Below are 16549 nucleotides of genomic sequence, written 5' to 3'. Positions count from 1 at the left end.
GAAAGGAGAGCCACCTGAGACGGCCTCTCCAGGGCTGTGTGGAGAATCGGCAGCTCGGACTCTGGAAGAAACACTGTTAGGCAGAGAAGACGCCTGGTGACAGGCAGCCTCGGCAGAAAAGACAGTCATTTTTTTATTGGCTTTAGCAGCTGCTGTCCCAAACCCTCTCCCCTCAACAAGGCAATTTGATGATCACAAAGAGGCCACATTTTCTTTAATTGACAACTCAATGTCTACATACATACAGTATTGCACGAATTATGAGTGGATCAACAATTATATTATCGATACAAACTCATGAGCATTTACATAAAACTACCGCTCTAGGTTTATGTGTTTTGTGCCAGCTACTTTAGTGAATAAAAGAAACGAACTCAGCTTTGAATTCATGAGAATCAGCTTTCAAAAAAAGCATATATATCATCTCATAGAATACTTAATATGTCAAACCCAGGAAAATCAGTAACTAAGTGACAAAAGGAACACTTTTCAAGAAAAGTAGGTGATAAACATGTTGGGCTAAAATACTAAGAACTTTAGCAACTGGACGGAGGAACCAGAAAGTGTATGCACACTGGGAATTTTAACAAAGGATCCCCATGTTCTACTGCACAGTGAGGACCACATTCCAAAAGCATAACTCTGGGTTGCTACAATGTCTCTGCTACAATCCATTGTTTCAAAGGTGAAAGAAACAAGATGGTAATTCACAGAAAAAGGTTTTAAAATTCTTCCCACTCAAAATAAAATAAAAATAATATAATCTCTATCAAATTATAAAGAAATTCTATCAAAATGTTGGCCACATAGAGAAGTCAGACCATTTGCCTTCACTGACTGCCTCAGAGGACAGAGCATGTGTCACCTCCAAGGAAGGGGTGGGGGTAGAGTCCCTACCCTCCCCGGCCTGTGGAACTGGAGCGGACAGGAGCCCTTTGACTTCTCTGGGGTTTCGCTTCCTCACATAGGGAATGGAGGGAGGTGGGCTAGACGGCTTGAAGAGCCTCCTCAACTAAAAGAATCAAAGTCAGCTTGAGATCCCCTCTCTGAACAGACATATAGGGTGGCAAAAGAAATGGATTAAAAAACAAATGGATGGCGTCTTTCTCACTTTTTGATACCATCACTCAGAACTAATCTGTACTATAGTTGAAGAAAATCTTTGCCTGGTACTATTAAAGGGTACGCAATGAGGCATCTGACAATGAAATTTTTCATAAAAGTGTATAAAAAGGCTATGTTAAGTTTGGGTGGGAAAAACAATGCACTACCATGTTACTACCAGCAGTCAGGGTGTCCTGTCTCGGATTTTTGGAGTCGCCGATCTGGTTGGGAGAAATGTTGAGGGATGTTCAAGCCATTCAATAGCGATCTAAGGAGTGCACACAGTTCAGGAAATGGATAAACAGGTGCCCAGGAAGGCAAGTTTAATGAAACTGGTTCTAAAACAAACGATGCAAGAGACCTACATGATCCAAAGAGAGTGATGGCTTCTCACTTTCTGTCCCCTATAGAGAATACAAATATCATTTCTTCTGGAATCCAACACACTGGCTTCATTTTCAAGATGTATCACTTTATTTTCCAGCATGTGACAGTCACACAATTTCTGCAGTGAGCAACAAGGATTCCACGAGCTTTCCTGGAACCTACGGCCAGAAGAGTCCTGAGATTTCAAATATTAAAGCTTTCTCCACAGCCACAAGTCCCTTTGATGTTTGGGTTATTGAACACAAACTCACTGGATAATTTGTCTTCAACATAGTCCATTTCTGTTCCTAAAAGTGTTAGCTGTGCTTTCTTTTCGATGAATACTCTGACTCCTTGGGGAAAAGAAAGCATGTGTCATATAAAGCCAGGAGCCTTATGGAACTCGCTGATTCAAAGCACAAGTGAACTTTAAATAGTGACTATCAACAAAAGTCAAACAGGAAGCTTTGAACATTTTAAATTATTTCCTTAAGGAATTAAGCATTCAGTTTCCTGTCTGCCCTTTCTTTCCCACACACAAATTTATGTCACAAACAATCACATTAGGGGAGAATTTTATGTAAGTATCCCATGACAATTTTATGCAAAATGAGAATTTACCTTTCACTACACTTCACTCATTTTTCCAGTTTGCAACGTGAAGAAAATGTATATTCTCAGTGAGTTTTATGAAACGAAAAAAAATTTATGAAAATTCTGTAATAACATCTATACACTAGATACACGGATTTAAGCTTAAAGATATACTAAGGACTGCGATACAATGGGGCTATTTTAGTAAGATCCATCAGCACAACAATAGTTTTTTCTGGTTATGGGATGGAAAACAGGTACTATTCCCTAGTAATTACACAGGTAGAGGTCAGCATCTTTGTAAACACAATCTTTTTTTTGACACAGAGTCTCGCTCTGTCACCCCGGCTGGAGTGCAGTAGCATGATCATGGCTCACCACAAGCTCCGCCTCCCAGGCTCAAGTGATCCTCCCACAGGATTACAGGCACACACCACCAGGACCAGCTAATTTTTGTATTTTTTTTAGAGTCAGGGTTTCACCATGTGGCTCAAGCTGGTCTTGCATTCCTGGGCTCAAGTAATCCTCCCACCTTGGGCCTCCCAAAGTGCTGGGATTACAGGTGTGAGTCACAGTGCCCAGCCAACAAATACAATCAGTTTAAGAAATCTTTCTAGTCTGGGAAACATGGCAAAACCCTGTCTCCACTAAAAATACAAAAATTAGCTGGGCACAGTGGTGGGTGCCTGTAGTCCCAGCTACTCAGGAGGCTGAGGTGGGAGGATTGCTTGAGCCGGGGAGACAGAGGCTACAGTGAGCCATAATTGTGCCACTGCACTCCAGCCTGGGTAAGAGAGCAAGACTCTCTCAAAAAAACAAACAAAACAAAACAAAACAAAACAAAAAACTTTCTTCTTTATAAGAAATTGAGCCATTAGCTAAATATAAACAATATGTAATTAAGTCACCTCTTCTTTAAGATGAGAATCTTAAGGTTTATAACGTGTTATAATTTTCAAAATAATATATTTTTAAAAGGTCTTTATTGATTAGTAACTTTAGTTTAATAAGAAAGCACACTTAGGAATCTACGCCTCATTCTCCCATGGAGGTAAGAACTGCAAGCTAAGTGCATACTTCCAATGACAAGATAAATTATTTATTTTAGATAGGTTTTAACAGATTAGAGGATGGAAGAAGGGGGCAGTGGTAAATATAATTAAATAATTTAAATTATAAATTAAATTTAATTATAATTAAATCGTTTTTAATAAAAATTGGAAATACAGGATTCCTCAAAAACATGAGTTGATAATACAGCTCCACTAAAAATACAAAAATGAACCAGGCATGGTGGTGGGCGCCACAATCCCAGCTACTTGGGAGGCTGAGGTGGGAGGATCGCTTGAACCCGGGAGGCGGAGGTCGCAGCAGCAAGCCGAGATCACACCACTGCACTCCAGCCTGGGCAAGAGAGCGAGACTCTGTCTCAAAAAAAAAAAAGGATTATAATGGAGCTGAAAATTCCTACTGCCTAGCAATGCTGTAGGCACCATAATATCACAAGACAACCCATTACTCAGGTGTTTGTGGTGATGCTGGTATAAACAAACCTGCACTACTAGTCGTATAAAAGTCTAAGCATGGTCAATTACGTACACTGCATAATACTTGATAATGATAATAAATGGTTATGTTACTGCTTTATGTATTTACTATACTATACTTTTAATTGTTATTTTAGAGTGTACTTCTACTTAGAAAAAAAAAGTTAACTGTGAAACAGCCTAAGGAAGGTTCTTCAGGAGGTATCCAGAAGAAGGCATCGTTATCAGAGAAGATGACAACTCCATGAGTGTTACTGCTCCTGATGGCAATGGGACGAGAGGACGAGGTGGAAGACAGGGATACTGATGACCCTGACCCTGTGGAGGCCTAAGCTAATACGCATGTTTGTGTCTTAGTTTTTAATTAAAACGTTTATAAAGTTAAGAAAAAAAAAAAAAAAAGAAGAAAGAAAAAAATTAAAAATAGGGAAAAGCTTACAGAATAAGGACATAAAAAATTTTTGTACATTTGTACAATGTATGTTTCAAGTTAATGTTATTACAAAAGAGTCAAAAAGTTAAAAAAAATCGCAAAGCTTACAAAGTAAAAAAGTTTCAGTAAACTAAGGTTAATTTATTACTGAAGACTAAATGTACAAGGTTTATAAGGTCTATAGTACTACAAAGTACTGTCCTAGGCTTTCACATTCACTGACCACTCCCCTACTCACTCACTGACTCACACGGACAACTTCCAGTCCTGCAAGCTCCATGCATGGTAAGTGCCACATACAGGTGTACCGTGTTTTATTTTCTTCTCCTTCTTAATTTTTTTTTTTTAAGAGACGGAGGTCTTGCTATGTCGCCCAGGATGAACGGCAGTGGCTATTCACAGGTATGAACAAAGTGCACTACAATCTCTCTCTTTTTTTTTTTTTTTGAGATGGAGTCTCGCTTTGTCACCCAGGCTGGAGTGCAATGGCATGGTCTCGGCTCACTGCAACTTCTGCCTCCCAGGGTTCAAGCAATTCTTCTGCCTCAGCCTCCCAGTAGCTGGGACTACAGGTGTGTGCCACCACACTGGCTAATTTTTTGTATTTTCATTAGAGACGGGGTTTCACCATGTTGGCCAGGCTGGTCGTGAACTCCTGACCTCGTGATCTATCCACCTTGGCTTCCCAAAGTGCTGGGATTACAGGGGTGAGCCACCACGCCTGGCCAGTACACTACAATCTTGAACTCCTGTGCTCAAGGAATCCTCTTGCCTCAATCTCCTGAATAGCTGGGACAACAGGCTTGTGTTAACATACCCGACCACATTTGATCTTTTACAGTGAAATTTCACTACACTTTTTCTTTGTTTAGGTATGTTTACACAAATACCATTGTGTTAGAACTGTGCACAGTATTCAGGACAGTCACATGCAGTACAGGTTTGAAGCCTAGGAGCAATAGGTTATATCATCTAGCCTAGGCATGTGGTAGGCTCTGTCATCTGGGTTTGTGTAAGTACACCCCAGGGTATTTGTCTAATGTCACATTTCTCCGAATGTATCTCCAATGTTAAGTGATGTGTGACTGTATCTGCATTATACTTACTGCCTGAGCATCCCAAATCCAAAAAGCTCCCATGAGCAGTTCCTCTGAGTGTCATGCTGGCACCCACTTTGAAAGTTTTGAATTTGGGAGTGTTTCAGATTTCAGATGTTTGGGTTGGAATGCCCAACTTGTACTTATTTGACACAGATATAAAACTGCTGCTTACACAGAAACTCTTGGCTCACTGTGAGGTTTAAGGTTGGTTCCCTTTTGGACATAACAATGATCTTTCATAGTTAAAACAAGCTTATAGAATACTTTACCAATTAGTTACTAAGAGCACAGTCTCTGGAAAGAACTTTACTAGGCCACTTACTATGACCTTAAATTATTTAACCCCTCTGTGCCTCAGTTTCTTCATCAGAAAAACAGGGATTATATGGTACCACCCTCATTCAGCGTTGTGTATACATCAGTTAATACATGAAATTCCATCAAACAACGCCTACACACACAGTGAGCATTATTTACCTAATTCCTGCTACTATCCTTATTTTTTACTTTGTGCTGTGCAAGGCTAACAATTTTAGGCAAAACAACGTGCCCAAAAAATGTTGGTTAAAAACTCACCATCTTGAATAACTTCTTCATCAGAATCTCCTTTTGTCTTTGTATATTCTAGAGTATAAGAAAGGCCATTACAGCCCCTGGTTCGGACACCAACTTTTACACCTACCTGAAAAAGAAGTGAAAATATAAACTTAGTTTTAAAGTAGTACAGATTAAACAATTATACTAATAAAGTGACAGTAACCTCCCCACACCAAAATGGACTTTCTTTTACTTTTCGTAGCACAGGGTCTCACTATGCAGCCCAGGCTTGTCTCGAACTCCTGGACTCAAACAACGCTTCCACCTCGGCCTCTCAAAGCATTGGGATTACAAGGCAGGAGCCACCCTGTCCAGCCTGGGACTTTATCTAAAATGTTTTTGCTCTACCTTGTTCTGTGAGATATACTCTGAAATGTTCCCTTATGGTTAGGATTCACCAGGGTTCACAGTCCATCACCCGGCAATCCTCTCTCTACATGGGATCTGAATTCTAGTGCAGACTTGTGTACAGTCTCAAATACCAGAAAGCAAAAGACTGCAGTCAATACAGACAAAAGAAGTTTAAAAAAGTGACCAAACAGCACTTTAAAAATATCGATGTTTACATTAATGCAATTTTCGAACAATATCTACCTGAGTTCTCGGTCTTAGGGCTGATCTGCTTTTTCATTTAAATAGTCATTTAAATAGTCATCCCTCAGTATGTGTGGAAAATTGGTTCCAGGACTACCTGAGTATACAAAAATCTGCAGACACTCAAGTCCCTTATGCAAATGGCACAGTATTTGTATATAACTTATACACATCTTCCCATGTCCTTTGAATACCTTCTGGATGACTTGAATACCTAATAATGTAATGCTGCATAAATAGTTGTTATACTATATTGTTTGGCGAATAAAAGTCTGTACATGTTTAATACAGATGCAACCTTCTATTTTTTTCCCAAATATTTTTGACCTGTGGTTGACTGAATCCATGTATGCCGAACCCACAGATACGGAGAGGTGACTGTATACAGTAAAAGTATTGTAAGTACTATTTCACCAGCAGTTCCTGATTCTGCAAAGCTAAATTCTTGTTTCATTAGGCCAATTTGTACTCTAGTCATTGGTCTATCCAAACTGATATCCTCTGAAATTTAATAATTTTAAAAGGCAGGTTTGAGAACTTCCATTACATTCTAACGTAGGTTAACAACAGAAACCAGATATCACTCCACAGTCTAATGATTAAATATTGATAGTCCATTACTTGAAATGATTTACAGCATTCCATCAGCAACTAACAACGTACAATGAAGATGATACGCACACTCCTAGCTCAACAATTCTCTATAGGAATGGATCCTATGTAGGTGAACTAAGCCGTGCTTACAGGTCTAGAACAATGAGCCTGACACACTGCAGCCACTACATAGTTGCTGAACGGTGTTTGTGGCAGCACTGAATGAAAACGACCCTTTAACATGGGGACTGGTTAAAGAAATCCAACTTGTTCAATGGAATATACTCTACATGCAGGCAAGAAAGGGAGGCAGATCATTACATAATGATATGGAAATATCTTCAAGCCACATTATTAAGGGTAAAAAGCAAAGTGTAATGAAAACATTTATGGTAGGAAGAGACACACTCAAGAATAACAAGCCCAGTCTAGGCCAGTGGTTGCCCTCAGGGAGACATTTTTGGTTGTGACAACCAAAGCTTTGTAGAATCAGGAACTGCTGGTGAAACAGTACTCACAATACTTTTATTCTATACATACAGTCACCTTTCCGTATCGGTGGGTTCCACATATGTGGATTCTTTGTTGTGGCAAAGAAGGGTTACTACTGGTATCTAGTGGACAGAGGCCAGAGATGCTGTCAAACATTCTACAATCTGTCCTAAAGTGTCAACTGTGAGGAGGCTGAGAAAATCAGGTCCAGCCACTTCAAATGTATACATTACTCCTGGAAGGACACCAAAGAGGTTGCTTCTTGGAAGAAAGAATGACTTCCTTTTAGTTAAATGCCCTTTTGTATTATTTGAATTTTTAAAAAATCCTGAGTATATTTTACCTTTTAAATAAAAACCCCTAAATGAAATAATACTGTACATCACAGGATAAATTTATTTTGAAATACAGCTTCGGGTTTTTACTGAATAATTAACTGGTTTTACTTACATGCTCAGGCTTATCTTTAAGAAGTTGTTTTATCTTGTTTACTGCTGAAGGTGTCTGAAAAAAAGAAAATGATGTTTTTAGCTACAAAACTTGTTCTTCAAAGCCTCTTATTTATCAGTCTTCGTAAGTCTGTCTTTAGCAAATTCATGTGACAACTTTATGTTCCATTCTTCCCAGGTTACCTTATGGACTTTATATAGAAATACACTAACTATACTGAATTCAAAATACCCTCTTTATTTTAAAAAATATCTGCTAGCAACATCCTTTTAATCTTGCTCCTCAGTTCAGGTTGGTTCCCTGTCCTTCTCTCTAAGGTGCTATTCACTCACATCACAAATGCTATTTTTCTGGGCAGCATCTATTTTGTGCACCAACTCTAAGCCCAGCAACCAGCATGTTGCCTACGACAAAGAGCCAATGCAGGAATCAAATATCTCACTGGGAAGGCCAACCTTCAGGTGTTTTTCCTGTTGATTATTCGTCCTACGCTTTTTTTTTTCTTACTCACAATCTATTTCTAAACCATCAAAATGCATAGCTTGAGGAAACAGTGTTACCAGCATAAAATAACCCAGGGTGTGCTTCTTGCACCAGTCCCACCAAATGCTCACACAGATTTTTTCCAACGTGGATTAAACCAACATCTCAGGAGATCTAGAGGAAGAAAACTAAGCTAGTCAATAACAGAAATAAGAACAAGGAGGAGCTGTTTCCCAGGAGAAATGCTGTTTAACATAGCTCAGTGGGCCTCAAAATGAGAAAGGCATCCGAGTTTGTGTGAAACAGGTCGCCATTACCAACTCCACTTCCTTGGGAAGGAGGCTGTTCTCCAGCGTTCCGTTCCTGGCCCACTTCCTAGCTGGGCCTCCAGGGTAGTCACCCTATGTGGCTTCTCTGACTTCTAGTCCCTTACTGATGAAACAGGGATAATAGTTTCTCCACCTCAGGATTCTTGCGAGGATTAAATATTTAAACTCATGAAAAGCATTCAGGACAGTCAGGTACAAAAAAGCCAAGCATGATGATGATGATGAGAGTACATCATAATGAAGAGATGACGTGTGTCCCTCCTACTTGATCAGCTCCTCTAGCTGGCAGTGCTCTGCAGGCCCTTCAGTTCTTTGTACTGACATTTTACTATAGAGTCAAGTCGTTGAGACTGCTTCTGAAGTCTCAAAGTCTAGATATTACGGCCTAAGACTTGGTAGTAAACTGAGGCCAGGACGGACACCTGGAGGAGCCAGCCCAATGGATGGCCCTGGAGTGTACTCTCCTGCCCTGGCGGCGTGGGCGTTCAGCTAGACGAGCATGTTTAAACACAGTATAGACCCAGTTTAGAAGGGCATGAAAGTAATTAAGAATGTGAAGACCAACATGTCTTAAAAATTTAAAATAGAAAACAATGCACTGCACTTAAAGTGAATACTGTTTAGTAAAACTTTTAATTCAGTTATTAATATATGCTATCTGTGTATATACATTTCTTATTGCATGTCACTGTAAACAAACAAACCACTGCCAGTAGGTGGCCTCTAAAGGCCTTTTCCCATGGTTCTATCAGAAAAGGAGGCAAGCAGTCCTACAACGCAGGGCGGAAGGAGAAAACGGAAAGAGCAGGATTATGGTTTTGTTTTTGTTTTTTGAGTCACAGAATACCAACTTTAAATAGTTATAAAAATAGTTATTATTTTTAAAAGTGCTCATTACCCTTCTAAATCAGTGGTCCCAAATGTTTTTGGCATCAAGGACTGGTTTCGAGGAAGACAATTTTCCCACGGATAAGGGGAATGGCTTCTGGATGATTCAAGTGCACTACATTTATTGTGCACTTTATTTCTATTATTATATTGTAATATATAATGAAATAATTATACAACTCATCAAAATGTACAATCAGTGGGGGCCCTGGGCTTGTTTTTCTGCAACTAGATGGTCCCATCTAGGGGTGATGGGAGACAGTGACAGATCATCAGGCATTATTCTCATACGGAGCACACAAACTAGCTTCTCACACCTGCAGTTCACACTAGGGTTGACACTCCTATGAGACTCTAATGCTGCTGATGATCTGACGGGAGGTGGAGCTTGCTTAGGTGGTAATGCTTGGCTAGTCTACTGCTCTAACCTCCTGCTGTGAGGCCCTGTTCCTAACAGGCCATGGACCAGTACCAGTCTGTACCACAGGGACTGGGGACCCCTGTTCTAAATGACTGTCAATAAAAGCTAGCTTTCTTATCCACCACTTGTAAATTTTCACAATATTTTCCTATGTGCATGCTGAAGAAATTAATCATTTACTGTCAAATAAAAATAGCTTTCTATAAGTTTCTTTTAAAAAGGCATAGTTTGGCTGGGCATGGTGGCTCATGCCTATATTCCCAACACTTTGGGAGGCTGAGGTGGAAGGATCACTTGAGGTCAGGAGTTTGAGACCAGCCTGGCCAACATGGTGAAATCCTGTCCCTATTAAAAATACAAAAATTAGCTGAGGATGGTGGCACGTGCCTGTAATCCCAGCTACTCAGGAGGCTGAGGCACGAGAATTGCTTGAACCCGGGAGGTGGAGGTTGCAGTAAGCCGAGATCCTGCTGCTGCACTCCAGCCTGGGAAACAGAGTGAGACTCTGTCTCCAAAAAACAAAAAACAAAAAGCATAGCCATGGAAAATACCTGCTGGAACTAAAATCTTAAATGTGGTCTTGATTTAATGTGAGTAGATCAAAGGCACAGACGGGCACACCATTGCATGACCTAAACAAAACAAACATGTCTGTCACACTACTCCGTTTACCAGCCCCACATATATAATTTTTTTTATCTCCAAGTGGTTTTCTAAATTATCTAATTTGGTTTTACAAAGTCATCTATTTTCTTATTTTCTCAACTTTTAGCAGGAAACACTTAAATACAGTAAATGAAAGCAATTCGTGTGGATTGGTCTACTTATCACAAAGTTGCTCATGTTTACATCTTATACTGAAGGGCTCCTTAAGGGAAAAGTAACATTCAACAGGAACCTGTGTGCCTGGGAAGCTGTTGTTACAGGAACTAAACATGTGTCTTAATTTTCCTGTCTCAGACCAAAACCAAACCTACTTCATTGGGAGGGTGTTACTAATGATGGATAACCCAGGTGAGTACTCAACCAAGGGAAAAGGTTCTAACGACTTTCAAAGTGACTGATCTGATTTTCAGAACAAGTGAGAGTCGTTAAACAGGGAACAGCTGGGACTTAAAAAAATTTAGCTATAAAAAGTACTTTCTGTGTCTCAGTATCAGGGAGAGGCTGAGAATCCTACCCTGCTTTAAGTCTACATACTCTGGCAACTTTGTGCTTAGGGAAAATTCATGAGAGAAACAGCATAAAATCTTCAACTACACAGCATGCTGCAGGGCCTTGCAGAACGCCAGTACCAGTGCACTTCCCAGTACTAAGAAACATGTAATTCTCAAGAAATTTATGTACTATTAATGACTATAGCTTACCTGAGACTTGGCCCATGTTTTAAAATTTAAGAGCTTCCTGAATGCAAATCACAGGAATATGACTTAAAGTAAGAGGTTATCTTTGAGGTAAGATATTTTGGCCTAATTAAAAAACATAAATATTTCCAAGATGTTTCTGCTGTTAAAATTATGGGAAAAGGCACTGTAGATGAATGTTTTATCACTACTTCATAGCAATACACTTTCTAATCCTTGTAGGAAACTTTTCATTCTCAATCCTGTATTTCTTTAAGTAACTCCCCAGGCAAATTTCATTTTTTGCTGTTTAAGAAAACAAAATTAAATTAAAACCCAAAGTTAACTCTGTGATTATGCGTACTAAACACGTGCCAACAACTTATTTTAATTTCATTACAAACATGGCATTTTAATGTCAACATACCAATTTTCTGGGGGAACAAAAGACGGTAAATAAAGAGAGCCAGTGAACAAGTATAGTGTATTTTATTAAACCCATTGTTTAACAGCCATGGCTGGCATTAGAGTGTTGTTTTTCTTTTGTCTTTTGTTATTTGTGTATGTGTGTATACACACACCCAAAACACATATAATATACAAATATTTTATATATATACACACACACACACACATATATATATTTGTAGGCCAGGTGTGGTGGCTCATGCCTGTAATGCCAGCACTTTGGGAGACCAAGGTGGGGGGATGGCTTCAGGCCAGGAGTTTGAGACCAGCCTGGGCAACAGAGCAAGACCCTGTCTCTACAATAAACTAAAAAAATTTTTAATTAAAAAAAAAAAAATTAGCAGGCATGGTGACATGTGCCTGTAGTCCCAGTTACTTGGGAGGCTGAGGTGAAAGGACTGCTTGAGCCCAGGAGTTTGAGGCTGCAGTGAGCCATGATCATGCCACTGCATATGAGCCTGGGTGACAGAGGACGATCCTGTCTCTAAAAAGAAAAAGGTTTGTAATCATGGCATATATACATAATTTTGTAGCCTCCATTTAAACAATTTAACAATTTTTTTTCATTTCATACATGGTAATAAAAATATATTCACCATTTACTGAACACCTTCTAAGTGTTTAATGGTTTAAATGTATCATCTTTTTATTCCTGCTATTGTGATTTAGGTATTAAAGATTAAATAATGTGCACAGCATAAGTCAAAGAATGAAGAGTTACAACTCTAAAACTTAAAAAAATCATAATTTACAGAGACTACATCCTTCACCAACAAGATCTATTCTCATGTACTTAACCATTCTTTCACTGTTAGATTGCTAGGCTACTTCCAGTGCTTCTTGTGTAGTATTTCCCAAATTGCCTTCGGACAGAAATCTTAGTGCTTGGTCATTGTTCGAAAGGACTCCTGGTTCTAGTTCAGTGAACTAACACACACTTCCTTACTGAGCATTAAGCATTTCCTAGCTTCTCAACTGGACTCCAATAGAAAGTGAAGCCCTAAGGCACCTTCTGTACACAATGAATTCATCAAGAATGATCGTGGCTGTGCATCATCATTCTCTCACGGCATCATCATTCTCTCACAGAACTTGGTTGAGTTTTAGTGCACAGCTGTGACCCACCCCAAACCTACAAATTAGGGTTGCTCTGACTTGTACAATGATGGAAATAAATCTGTCTGCAAGCAGGGCAGCATTTACTCTTCAATTCTTTAATCACATCTGGCTCCTGCAAGTTCAATTCCACTTGTCAATTTCTAGATATGTAGCAAATAGGGAAGATGTAGATCATCTGATACTGACAGCATTGAACTGTGTTATATTATCAGTTACTTTTCCTAGCCTTTTGCTGACATCTGGTGGAATCCACAGACACAGCACTTTTCAAATGTTGCAACATGTCAAATTACTAATATCAAAATTTATATATCCAGGTAACATGTATCCCTTCTGATCAGTTTTACTGAATTAGGTATACTTTTGTTTGTTCTTATCTGTCTCCACTTATTAGACCCAAGTAACATTTATCTCTTCCGATCAGTTTCACTAAATTACGTATACTTTTGTTTGCTCTTATCTGTCTCCACTCATTAGGCCTTTGACTGCATCAATATTTTTGCACTTGATGATACATGCTGATGTTAAACTATGCACAAAGAGCAATACATGTCATAGGGTCCTGACTAGGGTACGAATGCTGGAACTAAAATGACTGCAAGCCCACGAACACAGACTGTGCGGAAAACAGCACTGATGTGCCTTCTCTCTGGTACAGCTTCTAAGACCACAGAGAAAAGAGCTTCTAAAGTCAGCCATACTGTAAGTAGGACGACAGAGTTCAGACAGTAGACTCCTGCAAGTTAACCAGAACAGCTGAGTCAGGCAACACGGCAACCCTGTGAACTGAGAACTGCTATGATAACATGTACTGAAGCAGAGGGGAGCAAGTGTGGAGAGAGACCAAAGAGGTGGCAAAGGCTTGGCCTGCGACTGTGTCCCTGTAGGCTGGGAACTGTATAACTCATTCATTTGTCCTGAAACACAGCAGATCTTTCTAAATGACTAGGAATGGAGAGGAAGGGACTGACTCAGAAGTCCTGAAGGAAGGGCCGGGCACTGTGGCTCATGCCTGTGATCCCAGCACTTTGGGAGGTTGAGGTGGGTGGATCACGAGGTCAGAAGTCCAACACCAGCCTGGTCAGGATGGTGAAACCTCATCTCTACTAAAAATACAAAATAAATAAATAAATAAATTAGCCAGGCATGGTGGTGGGCGTCTGTAATCCCAGCTACTCGGGAGGCTGAGGCAGAGAGTTGCTTGAACTCAGGAGGTGGAGGTTGCAGTGAGCCGAGATCACACCACGGCACTCCAGCCTGGGGACCCAGCGAGACACCGTCTCAAAAAAAAAAAAAAAAAAAAAAAAGAAATTCTGAAGGAAAAGATAACATGTCAAATGGTGATGGAGAAAGACATCAGGACCAGGCATGGAGGCTCACACCTGTAATCCCTGCACACTGGGAGCCTGAGCTGGTGGACTGCTTGAGCCCAGGAGTTCGAGACCAGCCTGGCCAACTCAGGGAGACCCTAGGTGCATGCATGATGGTGCACGGCGGTGGTCCCAGAGACTTGGGAGCCTGAGGTGGGAGGATCGCTTGGACCCAGGAGGTTGAGGCTGTAGTGTGCCATGATTGCACCACTGAACTACAGCCTGGGAGACAAAGTGAGACCCTGTCTCCAAAAAAAAAAAAAAAAAAAAAAAATCAGTTAATAGGGTTGGTAAAAAGCAAAAAATAGAAGGCAAAAACTGTTCCTGAACCTTCTGGCTCTTCCTGGATCTGCCATTCCCAGTGGAAGAATTCTGAGTAACTCTTACTGAGATTGAAAGAGACACAAAGAATGGAGTTGTGCCCTCTAGTTCTTAAAACGTTGTTTAATTCTACATCCCATGGTGTATGACAATTTGCTTGCTCCTAAAGAAAAGAGGTAATATAGAACGATACGTAATCAGTACACTAGTAGTACCATATATAATCAGAGTAACATCAAAGGCCTAAAAAATTGATTATAAAAATAAATTCTCTCACTTGATCACAATTTTCTTCTACTTTGCTACAAACTTATTTTCTGGTAATAGGTCCTTTTGGCATTACATGCAAAAGAATCCATGAATCAATTCAAATCGCTTTTTTTTCCAGTCTCTAAGTCAATGGTTGCATGAAGTCGTCTCCCTAACTAAGAGGGGAGTGTATGTAGGAACGTGATCATAAGTTTTTCTTTTGGGGTGAAAATATTTTGGAACTAGATAGAAGTGATGGTTGCACGACACTGTGAATGTCTTAAATGGCACCGAACCCTTTAAAGGGGCTAATTTTATGTTATTGGATTTTCCTTCCACTAAAAAACTGCACGGTGCGGCTGGAACACCGAGCTCACTGAATCCTCTAAGTAATCAACGGCTGTACTCTGGTGCCCTGAGTGTTTGACCTTTCACCCAGAAAACGCTTTAAACTCACTCCGGGAAATCATCTTTTGTCCTAAGAGCCTAGGCTTGCCGGAGGCACAGAGGGAGTTTCAAAGGCCTCAAACACCCAGGACACCGGTAGTAACGCTTTGCGCGCCGCGGCCGTGACCTCGGCAGCAGCAGGGGGCTTTGTTGCCACTGTGCTCGCCCTCTGCGAACGCTGTCGCCCTGACACAGCGGTCCCTCGGCAAACCTCGTCCCTTCCCACCCCACGCACCTCCAGGATAGGACTCTGGGCCACCATCGGGCACCCCCGGCACCGGGCACGTTCAGCCTCTGGTCAACCGTAGGGGCCGAACAGCGAAGGCCCACCGGAGCGTGGAAACGATCGGCCCCCGGGGACGCCCATCTCCGGGCTCCCCTCCAGCCCGCACGCGGTTGCCGCGCGGCCTGCCGGGAAACGTAGTTTCCGGGAGCCAGGGAGCAGCCCCGCCCGGGACTTGTTTATCGTTGCAAAGAGGGGCCGAAGGAGAAGGGGCGGCGAGGCTGTGCTGCAGGTCGGGGCAGCCCCGAGGTCTGACGTGCCCGCGCCCCTGCGGCCCTGCTCCCGACCGCAGTGACCTCCCCTTGCACGGGGCGGACACGGGCAATGTCACGGGCCCCACCGCGCACCGCGAGCACTCACCAGGGTGAGGGCTGCCCGGGTGGGCTGCAGCTTCCTCTTGCTCACAGCCCGGACAGTTGCCCGGACTAAGGAAGCCGACATCTTCGCCGTCCCGGCGCCCCGGTGCCTCGGGCCGGAGGTCGGCCACCTCAGCCTCTCTCCATGGACACGGCGGGCGCATTGACGCCACAAGCTTCGGCGCACGGCGCCCTCAGGCCTAGCCCCGCCCCCACCGCCACTATTGGGTGGGCTGAGTGAGTGACGGGCAGGGGGCGGGGCAAGCCGCTCGGTGCGGGTTTTTGCCGCTCAACGCCGCGGTGCTACCAGCTGGATTGCGCGCGGTCGCCTGCCGTGGGGTTACCACGCTGCGGGGCGCAGGACCCGGGAGGAATGTCGTCACCGCCGGGGACGGAGTCGGTGCGACGTCAGGGAGCTGGCGGGAGGGAGGGCGGGAGCATTTACCTCAGATGAGCTGACCCCGGATGCGCGTAGCTTCGCCACCTGCCCCCGGGCAAAGTGCAGCGTCACCCCCTGCTTAAATACTCACCGTGACAAACATCATCATAGGCGGTGACGCTTAAGGACGCATGTCAACCCTGCACGGGGAGCTTATGCTCT

General features: G+C 42.0%; 2 protein-coding genes across 3 annotated transcripts in view; both read right to left on the bottom strand.

The window, feature by feature from the left end:
* Positions 1–7898, bottom strand: part of CUNH9orf153 (chromosome unknown C9orf153 homolog) — a 50683-nt gene extending 42785 nt beyond the window's left edge. For both annotated transcript variants that reach the window (XM_033236913.1, XM_033236916.1), the window contains exons 1-2: positions 7872–7898; positions 5721–5826 (exon numbers count right to left, since the gene is read on the bottom strand). The gene's annotated coding sequence lies outside the window, so the exon portion shown is untranslated. The remainder of the gene's footprint in view (positions 1–5720; positions 5827–7871) is intronic.
* On the bottom strand, positions 1399–16330 carry ISCA1 (iron-sulfur cluster assembly 1). The gene is made up of 4 exons (XM_033236917.1): positions 15953–16330; positions 7872–7925; positions 5721–5826; positions 1399–1823 (listed from the first exon to the last, which is right to left on the bottom strand). The coding sequence occupies exons 1-4, from the start codon at positions 16031–16033 to the stop codon at positions 1675–1677; spliced, it is 390 nt and encodes a 129-aa protein (XP_033092808.1). The 5' UTR covers positions 16034–16330; the 3' UTR covers positions 1399–1674.
* Between the last annotated feature and the right edge of the window lie 219 nt (positions 16331–16549).

Source organism: Trachypithecus francoisi, unplaced genomic scaffold, assembly GCF_009764315.1.
Source record: "Trachypithecus francoisi isolate TF-2019V2 unplaced genomic scaffold, Tfra_2.0 Lachesis_group16, whole genome shotgun sequence".
In the NCBI taxonomy this organism is placed as follows: domain Eukaryota; kingdom Metazoa; phylum Chordata; class Mammalia; order Primates; family Cercopithecidae; genus Trachypithecus; species Trachypithecus francoisi.
Note: the sequence above shows the minus strand (reverse complement) of the source record. Positions and strands in the feature narration are given on the sequence as shown.

Coding starts and splice junctions, on each gene's coding strand:
- ISCA1 (XM_033236917.1), bottom strand. CDS start 16,033: ATGTCGGCTTCCTTAGTCCGGGCAACTGTCCGGGCTGTGAGCAAGAGG. Junction 7,926..15,952: donor CCCGGGCAGCCCTCACCCTG/GTGAGTGCTCGC, acceptor TCTTTTTTTCAG/ACACCTTCAGCAGTAAACAA. Junction 1,824..5,720: donor TGAAGAAGTTATTCAAGATG/GTGAGTTTTTAA, acceptor CTTTTCCCCAAG/GAGTCAGAGTATTCATCGAA.